This window comes from Mya arenaria, chromosome 17 (genome assembly GCF_026914265.1).
Source record: "Mya arenaria isolate MELC-2E11 chromosome 17, ASM2691426v1".
Taxonomy (NCBI): domain Eukaryota; kingdom Metazoa; phylum Mollusca; class Bivalvia; order Myida; family Myidae; genus Mya; species Mya arenaria.
In genome coordinates this window covers 17227833-17248274 of record NC_069138.1, presented here as the reverse complement: position 1 = coordinate 17248274, position 20442 = coordinate 17227833, and the positions used below count along the sequence as shown (strand labels likewise).

The 20442-nt window shown below is 36.8% G+C and overlaps 1 protein-coding gene and 1 non-coding gene across 2 annotated transcripts; one reads left to right on the top strand and one right to left on the bottom strand.

Moving 5' to 3' along the window:
• Positions 1–707: 707 nt before the first annotated feature.
• On the top strand, positions 708–869 carry LOC128224958 (U1 spliceosomal RNA). Its single transcript, XR_008259585.1, has one exon. It is a non-coding gene; the product is annotated as a U1 spliceosomal RNA (small nuclear RNA).
• Positions 870–4796: 3927 nt separating this feature from the next.
• On the bottom strand, positions 4797–17936 carry LOC128223151 (17-beta-hydroxysteroid dehydrogenase 14-like). Its single transcript, XM_052932434.1, has 9 exons — positions 17725–17936; positions 17233–17271; positions 11793–11878; positions 11434–11500; positions 9558–9649; positions 8998–9102; positions 7759–7826; positions 6368–6461; positions 4797–5604 (listed from the first exon to the last, which is right to left on the bottom strand). The coding sequence occupies exons 1-9, from the start codon at positions 17810–17812 to the stop codon at positions 5470–5472; spliced, it is 774 nt and encodes a 257-aa protein (XP_052788394.1). The 5' UTR covers positions 17813–17936; the 3' UTR covers positions 4797–5469.
• Positions 17937–20442: the final 2506 nt, after the last annotated feature.

Sequence of the window (20442 nt, the reverse complement as noted above, 5' to 3'; positions counted from 1 at the left end):
TTTTATATGATTTACCGTTTTTTTCCATCCCTTATTTGAACGTTTAAATTTATGTTTTCCCTCATTGGATTTATGATAAAAAAATAATTCACACTTGGCCCCATTCAGCCGCGTCTTTGATGTCTTGCATCAAAAATCGTCTTGGCTAGTATTCAATATTGTTCTCAATTGGATCTAAGACCGATATAGCTAACCGGATAACTCGTTATTAATAACTGACTTATAGATTAATGAAGTCAATAATGTATGAGCATACGATTGACTTAAGTTGGATATTAAATTATTAAATTCCTACCATTGTCTTTATTGATCTGTATTGTTATCATTTAATGCCAGCTTTATTCACTTGACGAATCACAACGCCTAGGGGAGAAAACCAGAATTGAAAATATGGAAAGTGTCGCGGTTATCTATAAACTATAAATAGAACTATACGCAGAGAATTTTCTATTTATAAACGGGAAGCGCTGCCTTTTTTAATAAACCCTAAGATTCCTTGTTAAATGGTTCACGGAAGATATTTATAACTACGTTTTCACAAATAAATTTGAATTAACAAGGAGAGCTTTAAGTTTACAAAATACTACCCGCATTGGGCATTTATTAAATACAAATATCCACAATAATAAGAACTGTATTGTTTTGTCTCAACTATAAACATGGTAATACTGAGCTAGTATTAAAACAAGAGCTACCCTGGAAATGGCATACTTACCTGGTACAGGGGATACCGTGATCATTAAGGCGGTTCCCCCAGGAAGAGGCCCTCCCATTGCACTTCGGTTGGGCTGACGCCTGCGATAGCCACAAATGTTGGTTACTCGGGTACGTAATTTATTGGTGTGGGGACTGCGTTCGCGCTGTCCCTGATAATTCCTAATCATCATCTCCGAGACAGAAATGTTTATAAATAAGGCATATTTCAATGTTGGAAAAAGGTCATATTCTTCAATGCATTTTCTATATATGAACAAAGTCATTAGGCCTGCAGTATTTGCTTAAACTGTTGGTGGAGGCTCACATGTTTGAAATGTTCATTGCCCGGCAAGTGGAGATGAAAGACAATGGACACACCAAAGATGTGTAGAAAAATATGAGGAAAGAGTAGTAAATAGAAAAGAACTCGATCAAATGTTTTGACCTAAAACTTACTTAATATGAGAGTTGAGTGAAAGAGTGATCCTGTATTAAGCGAAGCTGTTAGGGTTCATCGTGATCCAACAGTTACAACAATTGATGATCACGACCCGCCATCTGCCTTAGATTGGCGATCATAATACGGCAGCTGCTGAGATTGGTGACTGTGGTCCGACATCTGCACAGATTGGTGATTATTATACGACAGCTGCTCAGATTGGTGACTGTGATCCGACATATGCACAGATTGGTAATAATAATACGACAGCTGCACAGATTGGTGATCTTTATACGACAGCTGCACTGATTGGTGATCATTATACGACATCTGCACAGATTGGTGACTGTGGTCCGACATCTGTAAAGATTGGTGATCATTATACGACAGCTGCTCAGATTGGTGACTGTGATCCGACATCTGCCTTAGAGTGACGATCATAATACCACAGCTGCACAGATTGGTGACTGTGGTCCGACATCTGCACAGATTGGTGATCATAATACCACAGCTGCTCAGATTGGTGACTGTGATCCGACATCTGTACAGATTGGTGATCTTTATACGACAGCAGCACATATTGGTGATCTTTATACAACAGCTGAACAGATTGGTGATCTTTATACGACAGCTGCATGGATTGGTGATCTTTATACGAAAGCTGCACAGATTGGTGATCTTTATACGACAGCTGCACGGATTGGTGACAGTGATCCAGCATCTGCAAAGATTGGTGATTATTATCGTGACAACAGTTGCACAGATTGGTGACAGTGATCCGGCATCTGCAAAGATCGGTGATCATTATCGTGACAACAGTTGCACGGATTGGTGATCTTAATACGAAAGCTGCACAGATTGGTGATCTTTATACGACAGCTGCACAGATTGGTGACAGTGATCCGGCATCTGCAAAGATCGGTGATCATTATCGTGACAACAGTTGCTCAGATTGGTGACTGTGATCATTATCGTGACAACAGCTGCACAGATTGGTGAGTGTGGGCCGACATCTGCCCAGATTGGTAATCAAAATCGTGACAACAGTTGCACAGATTGGTGAGTGTGGTCCAACATATGCCCAGATTGGTGATCAAAATCGTGACAACAGATGCACAGATTGGTGACTGTGGTCTGACATCTGCCCAGATTGGTGATCTTTATGCGACAGATGCAAAGGTTGTAGACTGTGGTCCGACAACTGCAAAGATTGGTGATCATTATCGGGATAACAGCTGCACATATTGGTGACTGTGGTCCGACATCTGCACATATTGGTGATCAAAATCGTGACAACAGATGCATAGATTGGTGACTGTGGTCTGACATCTGCTCAGATTGGTAATCTTTATAAGACAGCTGCACAGATTGGTAATCATTATACGACAGCTGCATAGATTGGTGACTTTGGTCCGATATCTGCAAAGAATGGTGATCATTATCGTGACAACAGCTGCAAAGATTGGTGAGTGTGGTCCGACATCTGCACATATTGGTGATCAAAATCGTGACAACAGATGCATAGATTGGTGACTGTGGTCTGACATCTGCTCAGATTGGTGATCTTTATAAGACAGCTGCACAGATTGGTAATCATTATACGACAGCTGCATAGATTGGTGACTTTGGTCCGATATCTGCAAAGAATGGTGATCATTATCGTGACAACAGCTGCAAAGATTGGTGAGTGTGGTCCGACTTCTGCACAGATTGGTGATCATAATCGAGACAACGGCTGCACAGATTGGTGACAGTGGTCTGATATTTGCACAAATGTGTGATCATTATCGTGACAACAGCTGCATAGATTGGTGACTGTGGTCTGACATATGCGCAGATTTGTGATCATAATCGTGAATACAGCTGCACAGATTGGACACCTGTAAAGATTGGTGATCATGATTTAACTGTTAAAATAATTTATAATCATGACCTGTAACACTATTCTTAAACTCGTGAAGTTTTTTTGTTTAGTAGAAGCTCGACAAAATGTTTATTGATTGGTCAATATTTATCCAAAAAATATGACTTACCAATCATATAATTTTAACCTACACACTTGATTATAACCTAGGGACAACTTATTCAAGTTTTATACAATCGGCTGCGTGGAGTCATAAATAATGGTTAATGGTGATCATGGTCCGACAGGTTCAAATTAAGATTTGTGATCATGATCCAAGCTACAGTTACAATGATTAGTGATCACGATCCAACAGTTACAATGATTAGTGATCACGATCCAACAGTTACAATGATTAGTGATCACGATCCAACAGTTACAATGATTAGTGATCACGATCCAACAGTTACAAAGATTGTTGATTGCGATCCAACAGTTACAACGATTGTTGATTGCGATCCAACAGTTACAACGATTGTTGATTGCGATCCAACAGTTACAACGATTGTTGATTGCGATCCAACAGTTACAACGATTGTTGATTGCGATCCAACAGTTACAACGATTGTTGATTGCGATCCAACAGTTACAAAGATTGACGATCATGATCCAACAGTTACAATGATTGTTGATGATCATGATCTAACAGTAACTAATATTGATGATCAAGATCCAACAGTTGCAAACATTGATGATCATGATCCAACAGTTACAACGATTGTTGATCATGATCCAACTTTTACAAAGATTGATGATCATGATGGATTGTTTGGTGCAGGTTTTAAGTAATGTTGTTTGCAATGCAGCAAAGCTTCAAATATTAAACACTTATATATAAGGACATAGTTGAACACAAACATAGCTTTTCTTGAGCAATCATAGACTGTTGGAGTGACAGACACGGGTACTCCTCTGCAGTACTTGGTAATTGTATCATATTCTTGACCTTTGTGTGATGATTTCTGGCCTGTCACACAACACCTGCTTTGTGATCATTGAAGACTTTGACTTCATCTATTCCATTCGCATACATTACTGTTTCTCTTCGTGGAAATAAATCTTCCTGTGCAATTAATGTTTTCAATCATACTGTGAACAATTTCCTCATATATTTAGAAAATTTGTGTCCTAATACTGAGAAAAAATGTCATACGCATTCGATACAATAGTTCTAATATTATTATGATATAATAAGTAAATAATCTTGAACAAGTATGACAAATACAATCATTGGTACATTTTATGTAGAGCCTTTTGTTCAGCACGGATGATTGTGAATATGAATAAAGTCCGAACATGATTTAGTAATATCAACTTATTTTTTTTTGTGTGTGTCCAAAAGACTTCTCTTAATCTTTTGATCCTTTTTAACCCACATAATTATGTATTCATCGCAATTACAAAATGCAACTAAGACGAATTTTAATATGATATACATTTAGCGCGCACAAAGCCATTTCGTAATTTGCTTATGACGTGACTTTCCAAATACCTGAACTTAACTTCAAAGTTGCTGTTTACACTCATGATTTGCATTTTTACTTAAGAAGTTTTGGGTTTAAAAAGTTTCCCCGGTAAAGCGTATGAAACACTTATCATTTGTTTACTCTATGATATCGAAATTACAGAAAATAATGTAGTTATAGTATTGCTTGGGACACGTCGTGCATGGACTGTATATGTAAACTATTTTACGAAGCCACACCAAACATGCATCCAGGATAAATAAAAAACAATCAACAACTTCAAACTAAGGTATTATTGATGTCAGATTTATTTTGAAATGGAAGAGTTTTTGGTAAACCAAACGCATCACTTTTTGCATTGTGTGATAACATCATGACACGGAGAAGAACTCTATAATCTATGCTTTCGTTCAAATCCATTTCGATAGTACATACAACTTGTGTGTGTTTATTCTGTGTAGTTTGTTTGTATGTTGAATAAAATATGTTTAAATCAACATCATGACACAATCCGACTTTTAATGTATGTTACTGTGCATGGAAATGTCTCAACATATATCAGAAAAAGATGCATTCAGACAATAACAGGTGAGATGTTCCACAAACATTTGCATTTATATAAAATTGCAAATATGTAAATATGAGAGCATATTTATCAGTTTTGAGTGTTAAGTCTCTTTGTTGCTTCTTCTGTGTCATGCACTTTACAGTTTGGTCTGTATTTTAGATATCATCTTTAATGATCAATATGCACATGTAACTAAACATTTATTGATACATAAGTTCCTTTTACATAAAAAGGAATAATAACAAAATACAAAAGACGCACTTGTATGGCTAAAACGCTGATGCATGTAAGGAAAAGGTAAGTTTTAGTAATTTGTAAACTCTATTTTCACAAGCTCAAACATTTGAGTACAAAGTCTTCTGTATTAATTCATGTTCGGATTATACAAAGTCGGAGTTTAGTCTTTTACTCCATATCCGATCTCACAGCCTCCGGTACACATCAACTCAGTTCCGGTGGTGAATGTTGCGTCAGTCGCCAGAAAGAGACACGCCTTTCCAATTTCCCGAGGATCACCGATGCGACCCAATTGCTGGAAAAGAGATAAGCATTAAGTATTTCATTTATGGAAGCTTACTTAACGGCACGATGTACTATACAATGATTTAATTATTAGCTGTGAAATATGATATCATAAGGCCAATAAATAATTATTGATATCTTATCAAATATATATTCAATGATGATGTAAAATGTATGTTATTCATTATGTATTTTGCCAAAACAATATAAGTAATGAAAACCATATTAACCATGCTATGTATGTTTCAATGGATTTACAATGGGTAGGTGGATATGGGTCAGACTCCTTATTATCAATATAGGTCAATACAATTTTGATGTCTGAGTCCTGGGAATCCCAATTAATATTCACAGACAGGTCAATATGGCGTTTAATTCTTTCTTTGAAAATATATCCAATCAAGAACGGCCTACATTTAAGTCTGTCTGTAAACATAACATCTTTCAAACAATGGTATTGAATATGTATATTAATAATATTGCGTACGTGAATAAATTATAATTAATTGTATTGTGAATGTAAATCAAAATAGTCTGTCTGCAAAAAAAAGCAATCAATGCTTGTTTGCTTGTTTTTCAACGATATTGTGTTAATTGACTTATGAAATACTGTTTTATGACCAATTATATTATGTTTGTTAACCAATGATAATGTTTTTGTTAACCAATGATTAAATGAATAAATGCTTTTTGATCAATGATAATGTGTTTGTTGACAAATGATGCTATGTTTGTTGACCAATGATACTGTCCCTGTAGACCAATGATATTACCGTCCATGCTTTCACACGCTCCCCGTCCTCTGGGTTCTTCAGTTTAGCGAGCCAATCCTCGTACAGGGGCGTTCTGATAGGCCCAGGGCATATTCTGGAAAATCAATTAATAGAAATTGAGATATATCCCTCTTATTCCGTTGTATGGCGGATCCGTGGTCTAGTCGTAACACACTTGACTGTCAATCAAGGGGTCACTAGTTCGACTTCCCGCCACACAACTCAAGAAAATACTAATCGTCCTCCGGTAGGGACGTTAAACTGGGGTCCCGTATAACAGTGCTATATACTGGCGCACTTGGAGGGAAAGAATCAGGGTAGCTTTAACCAAGAATACATGCTGTCTGTGCCAAAATGCTCCAAAAAAACAAACAATCTTCTCGGAGCTCTCTGCAAATGGGTATTGCCCGAGTGCGAGTATAAATAAACTCACAAACCCAAAACTTATTCAGTTGTGTCTGATCCGTTGTCGAGAGGTCCTGTGGTAAGCCGTTTGATGACATGGCTGATCTTCCGTCGAATAGTAATACTTCTTTAGCTACTACAACAGGAGCTTCTTGCTTGTCGATACTAATAACACAATGGAAACTACAAGACAAGCCAAGCAGTCTTAAGTTTGACCAATATATTTTAAGCCCAAAGATGCAGATCAAACACGCGTCAAACAAGATACACGACGCTACAAGACAAAACGTATTGCAAAACTATCAGTATATCGCAACTGGTAAATGTTGGTGTAAAGGCAAAGGTAAATGAAATCTTAAGTAAGAACTGAGAGTATGAACTTGTTTGTGAACGCTTAACCTCACATTACCAGCCATTTATCAACCGGAGGGGGCTTCGATAGTTTAACAAAACAACAACAACAGTTTCGGGTCTTTTTCACACACACCCCCTCCCCCACCCCCGGTAAAACTGATTTTATTTTTTTTAAACTGTCGCTACAAATACACAGTTTTTGGAACCACTATATAACCAAAACTAGTTTATTAACAACAAAACACAATAATAGTTCGCGAATACCTTAAACCGATTGACGAGCGCTTAAACTTCATACTTTAAGGCCATAACATTGATCAATACTTGTCAATATTTTCAAACCTCATAAAGATGAACAGTCATACACGATAGTGTGTATTGTATGTTAAAAACGAAATATATATATTGGTATCACGTATTTTATCACTGTTGGAACCTTACTTCAGTATATCTCCTCACTTTTAAAAATAACGTTTTGCGAACGATCATTATGTAGTTCCGTTAATTAAAGCGATCCATTCATATCCAAGCCATAGTGAACCAATCTCTTAGTTTGTTTACTTGATGGGGTCGGTGTCGAAGGCATTAACATCACGGTATAACATAGATAAGTAATTTAAATGAGAACATACGTGTTAATTCGAACACCATTCTTTGCTTCGTCTATTGCTAACGCCTTTGCCAAGGCAGGAATCGCGCCCTGTAACACGTTTATCATTGGTTTTCAGGTATTCAATATAAAAAACTATGTCATTTCTACTGATTACAAATATAATAGATAAATACATGTAACCTACATATTTTCACAAATCAACCCTTTTAAATGCTGGTGCTAATGTGCTAATGTGTTAACATATAACTAATACTTATATTCACAAATCAAACCCCTTTTAAATGCTGGTGCTAATGACAATGTGCTAATGTGTTAACATATAACTAATACTTATATTCACAAATCAAACCCCTTTTAAATGCTGGTGCTAATGACAATGTGCTAATGTGTTAACATATAACTAATACTTATATTCACAAATCAAACCCCTTTTAAATGCTGGTGCTAATGACAATGTGCTAATGTGTTAACATATAACTAATACTTATATTCACAAATCAAACCCCTTTTAAATGCTGGTGCTAATGTGCTAATGTGTTAACATATAACTAATACTTATATTCACAAATCAAACCCCTTTTAAATGCTGGTGCTAATGACAATGTGCTAATGTGTTAACATATAACTAATACTTATATTCACAAATCAAAACCCTTTTAAATGCTGGTGCTAACGACAATGTGCTAATGTGTTAACATATAACTAATACTTATATTCACAAACCAATACCCTTTTAAATGCTGGTGCTAATGTGTTAACATATAACTAATATTTATATAATTACTTACGTGACAAATAAATTTACCGATGTATTTAACACAAACACTGAAATATCAAGCGCAGTTAAAGATGAGCTCTCACAGATTGAACGTTTTGACAACTTTTTTATTTTCTGTCTTGGAACGAGCCAATTCATGCGAGGATACATGGAAACTAGTGATATAAGACTGCTGACAAAAATCAGATCGCAGATTTTCATATTTAAGTTCAAACGTTGATGTTTTATGCATTTTTCTTAAAAGGTTAGTAACCCTTTTAACCATAAAACGTTATTTTTCGAACGGAAATATGAAAGTCTGCGATCTGATCTATTGTCAGCAGTCTTAAATCACTGGTTTGCAGATATTTACGCAGAAATTGGCAGATTCCAAGACAAAAACTAAAAGAGTGTCAACATGATAAACCTGTGAGAGTGCAGCTTTAAAGGCACTTAAGTCGTTATATTCCATCAACAAAATACAGAAAATGATAATCCTACCTTGGTGCAACAATACGTTGGACATGCTCTTTGACCATTGGTTCCACTAAAACTGGCAATACTGACCACAGAGCCTTTGGTTTTCCGTAGGTAAGGCAATCCATACTGTAAAATGAGTATAATTTGAAGCTCAATTTGTAAAAACAACAACATTGCATGTATTCCACTAAAACTAGCACAGTTAGCAACAGAACCTTTGGTTCCGCTCTGGTGAGGCAACCCATACTGATAATAATGAATGGTATTAGCATTTGCCCGGTAAGTGCAGTGGTCAGCGCACTCTTTTTCTTGCCAAGGCGACCCGTGTTCAATTCCCGGTCTGGACGCATGTTAGTTTGGTTTGTGGTAACCAAGTCGGGCAAATGGGTTTCCTCCGCTTCATGAGACCACACTCTCGCGAAACATTGTGCCTACAAGCCTGGCCATGGGTTCCACTCGAACTGGCAAGGTTAAACACATAACTCATCGATACTGCATATCTAAACTAGCCTTGATCATACGTTGGTAATGTAAACCATACTGCCGTTGGTCTTGCTAAAGTTGGGACAAACCGTACTTACTTTGTACATAGTGAAGTGGCTTACAACATTCAGTTCCAGAATATCTCGAAAATCTTGCACAGAAATGTGATCGATTTCCACGTCGCCGGGGTCTACAATACAAAAGTAGGCAGGTTTCTAAACACATTGATGAACGATACAGATAGCTAGACATATTGATGAACGATACAGGTAGCTAGACACATTGATGAACGATAAAGGTAGCTAGACACATTGATGAACGATACAGGTAGCTAGACACATTGATGAACGATACAGGTAGTTAGACACATTGATGAACGATACAGGTAGCTAGACACATTGACGAACGATACAGGTAGCTAGACACATTGATGAACGATACAGGTAGCTAGACATATTGATGAACGATACAGGTAGCTAGACACATTGATGAACGATAAAGGTAGCTTGACAGATTGATGAACGATACAGGTAGCTAGACACATTGATGAACGATACAGGTAGCTAGACATATTGATGAACGATACAGGTAGCTAGACACATTGATGAACGATAAAGGTAGCTAGACAGATTGATGAACGATACAGGTAGCTAGACACATTGATGAACGATACATGTAGCTAGACACATTGATGAATGATACAGGTAGCTACACACATTGATGAACGATACAGGTAGCTACACACATTGACGAACGATACAGGTAGCTACACACATTGATGAACGATACAGGTAGCTAGACACATTGATGGACGATACAGGTATCTAGACACATTGACGAACGATACAGGTAGCTAGACACATTGATGAACGATACAGGTAGCTAGACACATTGATGAACGATACAGGTAGCTAGACACATTGATGAACGCTACTGGTAGCTAGACGCATTGATGAACGATACAGGTAGCTAGACACATTGATGAACGATACAGGTAGCTAGACATATTGATGAACGATACAGGTAGCTAGACACATTGATGAACGATACAGGTAGCTACACACATCGCTGTAAGTATGCAGGTAGCTACACACATCGCTGAAGGTATGCAGGTAGCTACACACATCGCTGAAGGTATGCAGGTAGCTACCCACATTGCTGAACGATGCAGATAGCTACACACATCGCTATTAGTAAGCAGGTAGCTTCAGATTTTGGTGAAAGTATGCAGGTAGCTAAACATATAGCTACATACATTGCTGGGATTGTGATGGAACATTACGACCAAAAACAAAGGAATATAAGCTCAAATAATTACACAATTATTTGACATTTGGGAAAGAGTTATGAGATTGAGAGAGGCTGATGGGGGCATGTAAGGTACGTTTCATACTTTGGTTATACTTTGTGGCCATGCATGCTAAAATATATTGAATGCAAAACGAAGAGTAAGAGATTGCGACAATCTTATGTATATGTTCGGTTTCATATTTTTTGTGGTATATTTTTATATATTTATATTCGGTCTTGACATTTTACTTTATATTTTACTGACCGTTCCAAGGCGGTACCTAACAATTCTTGATAAACATACCAAGTTTTTTTATATATAGTATGTATGCACTGTGCTGTTTGTGGAGTTTTGTGCTGTGTTTCTATGTTTCTTGTTTGTGATTTTATGTTCTATGTCTTTGGCGTCTACTCAGTGCCATTAAACCGGGTTTATGTTTAAACTTTTTGCTACTGGGCTTGTTTCTGCAGCTTTTTGCATAAATATTGACCTCAAAAAATATCTCTGCCAAATTTATTTTTATACCCAAAGGCAATTTATGTTTTCGAATATCAATGTATTGAAAAAGTTTTGTTTTGTCAGTAGCAATACAAGTAAGAGCATGCTATGTAAAATAAAGAGACTTTAATTATGAAGAGCAGAAAGGTTATCACAATATCTTAAACATATCAACAGTAACTTACGAGTTCCAACATTGTTAACTATGCAGTCTATTTGCCCATACTTCTCAATTACTTTATCTATGCATGTCTGAAAGTAAAAGCATAAATACATGTATCAGAAAATCGCATTTGAGTACAACGAATGTTCCACCAGATACAATACAACAACATCTAATATTAACACAGTATAATGCATACTAAATGGGCGCGAGAGAAATAATGCAATATGGTATATCGTAATATAACAAAGAAAGATATATAAAACAATGCTTCACTTCTCTTAAAATTTTGTTTATCAATTAGCCTTTATTCTTCCGTTTTCATCGATTCATATTTTAATTCATAGGATATATAATGCATTACAAAAGTATGTGTTGTACCTTGACTTGAGCCTCATTGGTGACATCACACCTCATGTATATGATTTTACCCGGACCTTTGCTGCTTATTGACTCGCCCAATGTATCTGGAAAAGGAAACACCACAAACACGCACCATGTCAACATGCTTGAAGTATATCTACGTACTGATGGTTGGTATTCAACCAATATATGTTGTAATCCCAGCTTAAATGTTAGGTGTATAACATATAGTTAGTACACCCAGGTGTTTAACATACATTTTGTACTCCCAGCTTAAATGTTAGGTCTTTAACATTTATTTTGTACTCTCAGCTTCAATGTTAGGTGTTTAACATATAGTTTGTACTCCCAGCGTAAATGTTAGGTGTTTAACATACATTTTGTACACCCAGCGTAAATGTTAGGTGTTTAGCCCAGCGTAAATGTTAGGTGTTTAGCAAATAGCTTGTACTCCCAGCTTAAATGTTGGGTGTTTAACATACATTTTGTACACCCAGCTTCAATATTAGGTGTTTAGCATATAGCTTGTACTCTCAGCTTCAATGTTAGGTGTTTAACGTATAGTTTGTACTCCCAGCTTAAATGCTAGGAGTTTAACATACATTTTGTACACCCAGCTTCAATGTTAGGTGTTTAGCATATAGCTTGTACTCTCAGCTTCAATGTTAGGTGTTTAACGTATAGTTTGTACTCCCAGCTTAAATGCTAGGAGTTTAACATACATTTTGTACACCCAGCTTCAATGTTAGGTGTTTAGCATATAGCTTGTACTCCCAGCTTAAATGTTAAGTGTTAAACATATAGTTAGTACTCCCAGGTGTTTAACATACATTTTGTACTCCCAGCTTAAATGTTGGGTGTTTAACATACATTTTGTACTCCCAGCATAAATGTTAGGTGTTTAACATTTAGTTTGTACTTCCAGCTCGCAATCTTAGCATCGGTGTTATGTATTAACATGTATGTAGCAACCAACGTACTAATGTGAATTGTTAGAAATACATAACTAAATCTCGGCATCAATATTAGGTGTTAAACATGTGTGTTTCAACCTAAGCAGCCATGTAAGGTGGTAAACAAATATACGTAAACGTACTGCAATCTACACATTAATGTAGGAGTTTAACATATGTGTAACAATTTTAGCATCGATGTTAGGTGTAAAACTTGTGTCTGTAACATTTATTCAACCCATCGATGTTTGGTGCTAAACATGTGTGTAGCAATCTTAAAATTGATTTATCTATTATCTTATATTGGGTGTTTAACATGTACGTAGCATGTATGTTGCAATTAATGCATCAATAGTGGTGGTAAGTATAAATATAAGCAAAGATGCTACGCATCGAAGTCAAGAGTTAAACATGTATGTATACGACTACGCATCGACACATGTATGTAGAAGTCTACGCAACGATGTCAAGTGTTAAACATGTATGTAGAAGTCTACACAACGATGTCAAGTGTTAAACATGTATGTATACGACTACGCATCGACACATGTATGTAGAAGTCTACGCAACGATGTCAAATGTTAAACATGTATGTATACGACTACGCATCGACACATGTATGTAGAAGTCTACGCAACGATGTCAAATGTTAAACATGTATGTATACGACTACGCATCGACACATGTATGTAGAAGTCTACGCAACGATGTCAAATGTTAAACATGTATGTATACGACTACGCATCGACACATGTATGTAGAAGTCTACGCAACGATGTCAAATGTTAAACATGCATGTAGAAGTCTACGCAACGATGTCAAATGTTAAACATGCATGTAGAAGTCTACGCAACGATGTCAAGTGTTAAACATGTATGTAGAAGTCTACGCAACGATGTCAAGTGTTAAACATGTATGTGGAAGTCTACGCAACGATGTCAAGTGTTAAACATGTATGTATACGACTACGCACCGACACATGTATGTAGAAGTCTACGCAACGATGTCAAGAGTTAAACATGTATGTATACGACTACGCATCGACACATGTATGTAGAAGTCTACGCAACGATGTCAAATGTTAAACATGCATGTAGAAGTCTACGCAACGATGTCAAATGTTAAACATGTATGTAGAAGTCTACGCAACGATGTCAAGTGTTAAACATGTATGTGGAAGTCTACGCAACGATGTCAAGTGTTAAACATGTATGTGGAAGTCTACGCAACGATGTCAAATGTTAAACATGCATGTAGAAGACTACGCAACGATGTCAAATGTTAAACATGCATGTAGAAGACAACGCAACGATGTCAAGTGTTAAACATGTATGTAGAAGTCTATGCAACGATGTCAAGTGTTAAACATGTATGTAGAAGTCTACGCAACGATGTCAAATGTTAAACATGTATGTAGAAGTCTACGCAACGATGTCAAGTGTTAAACATGTATGTGAAAGTCTACGCAACGATGTCAAGTGTTAAACATGTATGTGGAAGTCTACGCAACGATGTCAAGTGTTAAACATGTATGTGGAAGTCTACGCAACGATGTCAAGTGTTAAACATGCATGTAGAAGTCTACGCAACGATGTCAAATGTTAAACATGCATGTAGAAGACTACGCAACGATGTCACGTGTTAAACATGCATGTAGAAGACAACGCAACGATGTCAAGTGTTAAACATGTATGTAGAAGTCTACGCAACGATGTCAAGTGTTAAACATGTATGTAGAAGTCTACGCAACGATGTCAAGTGTTAAACATGCATGTAGATGACTACGCAACGATGTCACGTGTTAAACATGCATGTAGAAGACAACGCAACGATGTCAAGTGTTAAACATGTATGTAGAAGTCTACGCAACGATGTCAAGTGTTAAACATGTATGTGAAAGTCTACGCAACGATGTCAAGTGTTAAACATGTATGTAGAAGTCTACGCAACGATGTCAAGTGTTAAACATGTATGTAGAAGACTACGCAACGATGTCAAGTGTTAAACATGTATGTAGAAGACTACGCAACGATGTCAAGTGTTAAACATGTATGTAGAAGTCTACGCAACGATGTCAAGTGTTAAACATGTATGTAGAAGTCTACGCAACGATGTCAAGTGTTAAACATGTATGTAGAAGTCTACGCAACGATGTCAAGTGTTAAACATGTATGTGGAAGTCTACGCAACGATGTCAAGTGTTAAACATGTATGTAGAAGTCTACGCGACTATGTCAAGTGTTAAACATCTATGTAGAAATCTACGCAACGATGTCAAATGTAACGCATCGATGTCAAGTGTTAAACATGTGTGTAGAAGTCTACGCAACGATGTCAAATGTTAAACATGTATGTAGAAGTCTACGCAACGATGTCAAGTGTTAAACATGCATGTAGAAGTCTACGCATCGATGTCAAATGTTAAACATGCATGTAGAAGTCTACGCAACGATGTCAAGTGTTAAACATGTATGTAGAAGTCTACGCAACGATGTCAAGTGTTAAACATGCATGTAGAAGTCTACGCATCGATGTCAAGTGTTAAACATGCATGTAGAAGTCTACGCGACGATGTCAAGTGTTAAACATGCATGTAGAAGACAACGCAACGATGTCAAATGTTAAACATGTATGTAGAAGTCTACGCATCGATGTCAAGTGTTAAACATGTATGTGAAAGTCTACGCAACGATGTCAAGTGTTAAACATGTATGTGGAAGTCTACGCAACGATGTCAAGTGTTAAACATGTATGTGGAAGTCTACGCAACGATGTCAAGTGTTAAACATGCATGTAGAAGTCTACGCAACGATGTCAAATGTTAAACATGCATGTAGAAGACTACGCAACGATGTCACGTGTTAAACATGCATGTAGAAGACAACGCAACGATGTCAAGTGTTAAACATGCATGTAGAAGTCTACGCAACGATGTCAAGTGTTAAACATGTATGTAGAAGTCTACGCAACGATGTCAAGTGTTAAACATGCATGTAGATGACTACGCAACGATGTCACGTGTTAAACATGCATGTAGAAGACAACGCAACGATGTCAAGTGTTAAACATGTATGTAGAAGTCTACGCAACGATGTCAAGTGTTAAACATGTATGTGAAAGTCTACGCAACGATGTCAAGTGTTAAACATGTATGTAGAAGTCTACGCAACGATGTCAAGTGTTAAACATGTATGTAGAAGACTACGCAACGATGTCAAGTGTTAAACATGTATGTAGAAGACTACGCAACGATGTCAAGTGTTAAACATGTATGTAAAAGTCTACGCAACGATGTCAAGTGTTTAACATGTATGTAGAAGTCTACGCAACGATGTCAAGTGTTAAACATGTATGTAGAAGTCTACGCAACGATGTCAAGTGTTAAACATGTATGTGGAAGTCTACGCAACGATGTCAAGTGTTAAACATGTATGTAGAAGTCTACGCGACTATGTCAAGTGTTAAACATCTATGTAGAAATCTACGCAACGATGTCAAATGTAACGCATCGATGTCAAGTGTTAAACATGTGTGTAGAAGTCTACGCAACGATGTCAAATGTTAAACATGTATGTAGAAGTCTACGCAACGATGTCAAGTGTTAAACATGCATGTAGAAGTCTACGCATCGATGTCAAATGTTAAACATGCATGTAGAAGTCTACGCAACGATGTCAAGTGTTAAACATGTATGTAGAAGTCTACGCAACGATGTCAAGTGTTAAACATGCATGTAGAAGTCTACGCATCGATGTCAAGTGTTAAACATGCATGTAGAAGTCTACGCGACGATGTCAAGTGTTAAACATGTATGTAGAAGACAACGCAACGATGTCAAATGTTAAACATGTATGTAGAAGTCTACGCATCGATGTCAAGTGTTAAACATGTATGTAAAAGTCTACGCGACGATGTCAAGTGTTAAACATGTATGTAGAAGTCTACGCAACGATGTCAAGTGTAAAAATATATATGTAGAAGTCTACGCATCGATGTCAAGAGTTAAACATGTATGTAGAAGTCTACGCATCGATGTCAAGTGTTAAACATTTATGTAGAAGTCTACGCATCGATGTCAAGTGTTAAACATGTTTGTGTAGCAGATTACGTATGTATGATAACAAAGTGTTTGTTGCCTTTTGACTTCACTCTCGGTTCCTGTTTGTGTTACTTGGTCGTTGTGTCTTCATACAGAGTCTTAGTTTAAATAATAATGCTTCTGTGCTTGTTCCTGAATTTCCATTGTATCATAAAGCATGAATGCAGCGATCTTGAGCTCCATGGTATCCATTGATGCTATTTGATAACGAAAATGCGGCGATTATATATAGTGTCAATGTCATTTGGTTATAATTATAAGCATCGATGCTAGCTAAGTAATTAACAGGTATGCAACGATCTTATTTGTCCTTGTTTCGTATTCGTCTTATACATTTTAGAGTTTGGCGAAATTATTTTACCTGCATAAGCTGGTTATGGAAAATGAGATACAATACTTTACATACCATTGATGTCAAACACCAAGACCGTACCGCCATTTTCAGCTGAAATACAATGCGTTTATCAATTATGTTAAAGATGCATTCTTACTCCCACATAAGATTTACCACAATTATTACTATTGCTTTAATATTCTACAAAGTATGTTTTAATGTCGAAAACAATGGTTCTTATGACGGATACTAAGCTTAATTTGATAGAAATGCGCTTAACTTCGGTATTTCTAACTTACCAGACTAAAGAAGATCACAGTAAATCTTTTAGCATTCAACAATCATTTAATACTTTTGCGAATTCAGCTTTTAAATATACAGTTATAATATTGTCAATAGTAATTAATATTTTCCATAAATGCATTATTTAGTTAGTAGTTGTGAGTGTATCACTCATTATATATGTTTGTTTTACATGTGTATATATTGATTTTGAATAAGTGTGATCTTGACAGAGGTTTAAATTAAGTAGTACTATGTTTTTGTAGTATGCTTTTCACTCACCTAATATCTCGCTACAACCCTTCCCGATTCCCTGACATCCTCCTGTAACTATCGCTACTTTCTTTTCGAATCTTAATTCAGATGACATCTTTATTAACGTTTGTTACTAGAAAACAAAAGGAACCTTATAACACAATTAAACGATACACTCTGTTGAAGATAGTGACATTAAGTGTGCATGTTCGCTTTGCATGTACATGTATTAGATAAAGTATTGCTTTTAGTTGCTGTCATATTTATCTCATTCAAATTATAAAGGTCAAAATTCCATATATAGATCACCATGGTTCGTAGGCTTAGATTGAAAACGAAACTGTTGCAAGATAAAGAACAGTGCGTATATGTATGGCTATCTTAATGATTCAAGATTCAAGCATAAACATTATGAGGTTCAATATATGGATTGACTCAATGACGCTCGTGGCTCAAAGGCTGCTGATATTGTAATATATCTGGCTCTTTTTAAATCACTGTCAGGATGGCGCCTAATTAACCGATGTGGACAAGGAATTATGTGTTTTATTTTAATAAGTTTCAATATATATCTCCAATCTTTTAAGTTCAATCAAACAGTACATCTCCATTCAAGCAACTGTGGTTTCTTAATAACAGTAGCAACGCAATTTACAATACATTGTATTCTAATTAAGTTACTGCTCCATAATTTAATGGCAAAGCCATTTTGGAAAATCTACTTTAATATGTTTTTTGGAGAGTTGGGTAACAATTATGTTACATCACAAAATAAATCTAGAGTTCCCTGTTTATGGCCAAGGTACTAAACTGCAAAAATGACAAAATATGTAAAATTTTGTATTTAACTACCTTGACTTTCAAACTAATAATATAAGTATTTTCCCATTGGATCACGTTTGTTAAAAAAACATTAGATATTTAAGGTTTGTCTGAAAATTTTATAAACCAAAATGTAGATAATATTAAACACTTTAGAACTATTATTGAGAAAATATTGTTTGATCCATTTAGCCAGGATTGGAAGAGCACCTTAGATAATTCCCAAAAATGTCTTGTGTGTCGTATATATAAAACTGTTCATTGTTTGAAGACTATTTAGAAATATTGCCTGATTGTTTAAGTGTAACGTGCGACGTTAAACAAACAAACACCAGACAGCCGAGCTTTCTGGCGTAATGAAACAAACACCAACAGATCCCTTCAGAGAAAAGCATGCTCGACTCTGAAGGGGTCCACTGGTCTTTATATACACTAACTTCTCTATTCTCACATAGCCCGGGCTTTGTTAATTTGCATATTACCAACCAAGTATACATCCGGTATGAACGTACTTCCGTTTTATACGGAATATTATTATGAACGCACCTCCGCCGCTGTAGACCTCCTCCGCCTACAGCGGATCGTTACACTTCAACCAACAGGAAAGCAGAGCTTTAAAGATGGTCGAAGTTCCAACTTACTATGCCTCACAGGATAGCTGAGCTTGCTAGCAAGATCATAGAAGTGGAGACTATGAACGCACATCCGCCACATACAGCGGACTGTTACATAAGGAATGTGTTTTGAAAATTTAGATTTATGAATCATTCCATGCCAATAGAAAAAGGACGCCATCTAGGCATTGTACCAAAGAGTTTGTACTCTTTGTAAAATAAAAAGCAATTGGTGACGAATTTTATTCCCTATTTTATTTTCACAATTTCCTTGAAGTAAGAAAGAAGCTGATTCAAAAATATTTTAACAACAATCCTTATTCTTACAAATTTAATATTCTTAGTATGCACTATACATTTAAAACCAAAATTATCTTTGTTAAAATTGTAAGCTCATTTTTATCAAAGTGTAAATAAAAGTCATTCTCCAATACTTCATATTCAATTCATATTTGTGCATTGGTATCATAAACGAAGCTGAATGTATACTATACAAACAGGAAAACAGGAACACCTCGAGGAATAAACAATTGCGATGTTAATGTGCACTCCACTTCACTAGGTCATAGGCCGGTGATATATGGTAATGTGAAGATGAACTCTACGACACTGGCACATAGGCTGGTGATGTATGGTAATGTGTAGACGTACTCCACGACACTGGCTCGTGGGCTGGTGATATATGGTAATGTGTAGACGTACTCCACGACACTTGCTGGTGGGCTGGTGATATATGGTAATGTGTAGACGTACTCCACGACACTAGCTCGTGGGCTGGTGATATATGGTAATGTGTAGACGTACTCCACGACACTTGCTGGTGGGCTGGTGATATATGGTAATGTGTAGACGTACTCCACGACACTAGCTCGTGGGCTGGTGATATATGGTAATGTGTAGACGTACTCCACGACACTAGCTCGTGGGCTGGTGATATATGGTAATGTGTAGACGTAGTCCACGACACTAGCTCGTGGGCTGGTGATATATGGTAATGTGTAGATGTGAAGACGTACTCCACGACACTAGCTCGTGGGCTGGTGATATATGGTATTGTGTAGACGTACTCCACGACACTTGCTGGTGGGCTGGTGATATATGGTAATGTGTAGACGTACTCCACGACACTAGCTCGTGGGCTGGTGATATATGGTAATGTGTAGACGTACTCCACGACACTAGCTCGTGGGCTGGTGATATATGGTAATGTGTAGATGTGTAGACGTACTCCACGACACCAGCTCGTGGGCTGGTGATATATGGTAATGTGAAGACGTACTCCACGACACCAGCTCGTGGGCTGGTGATA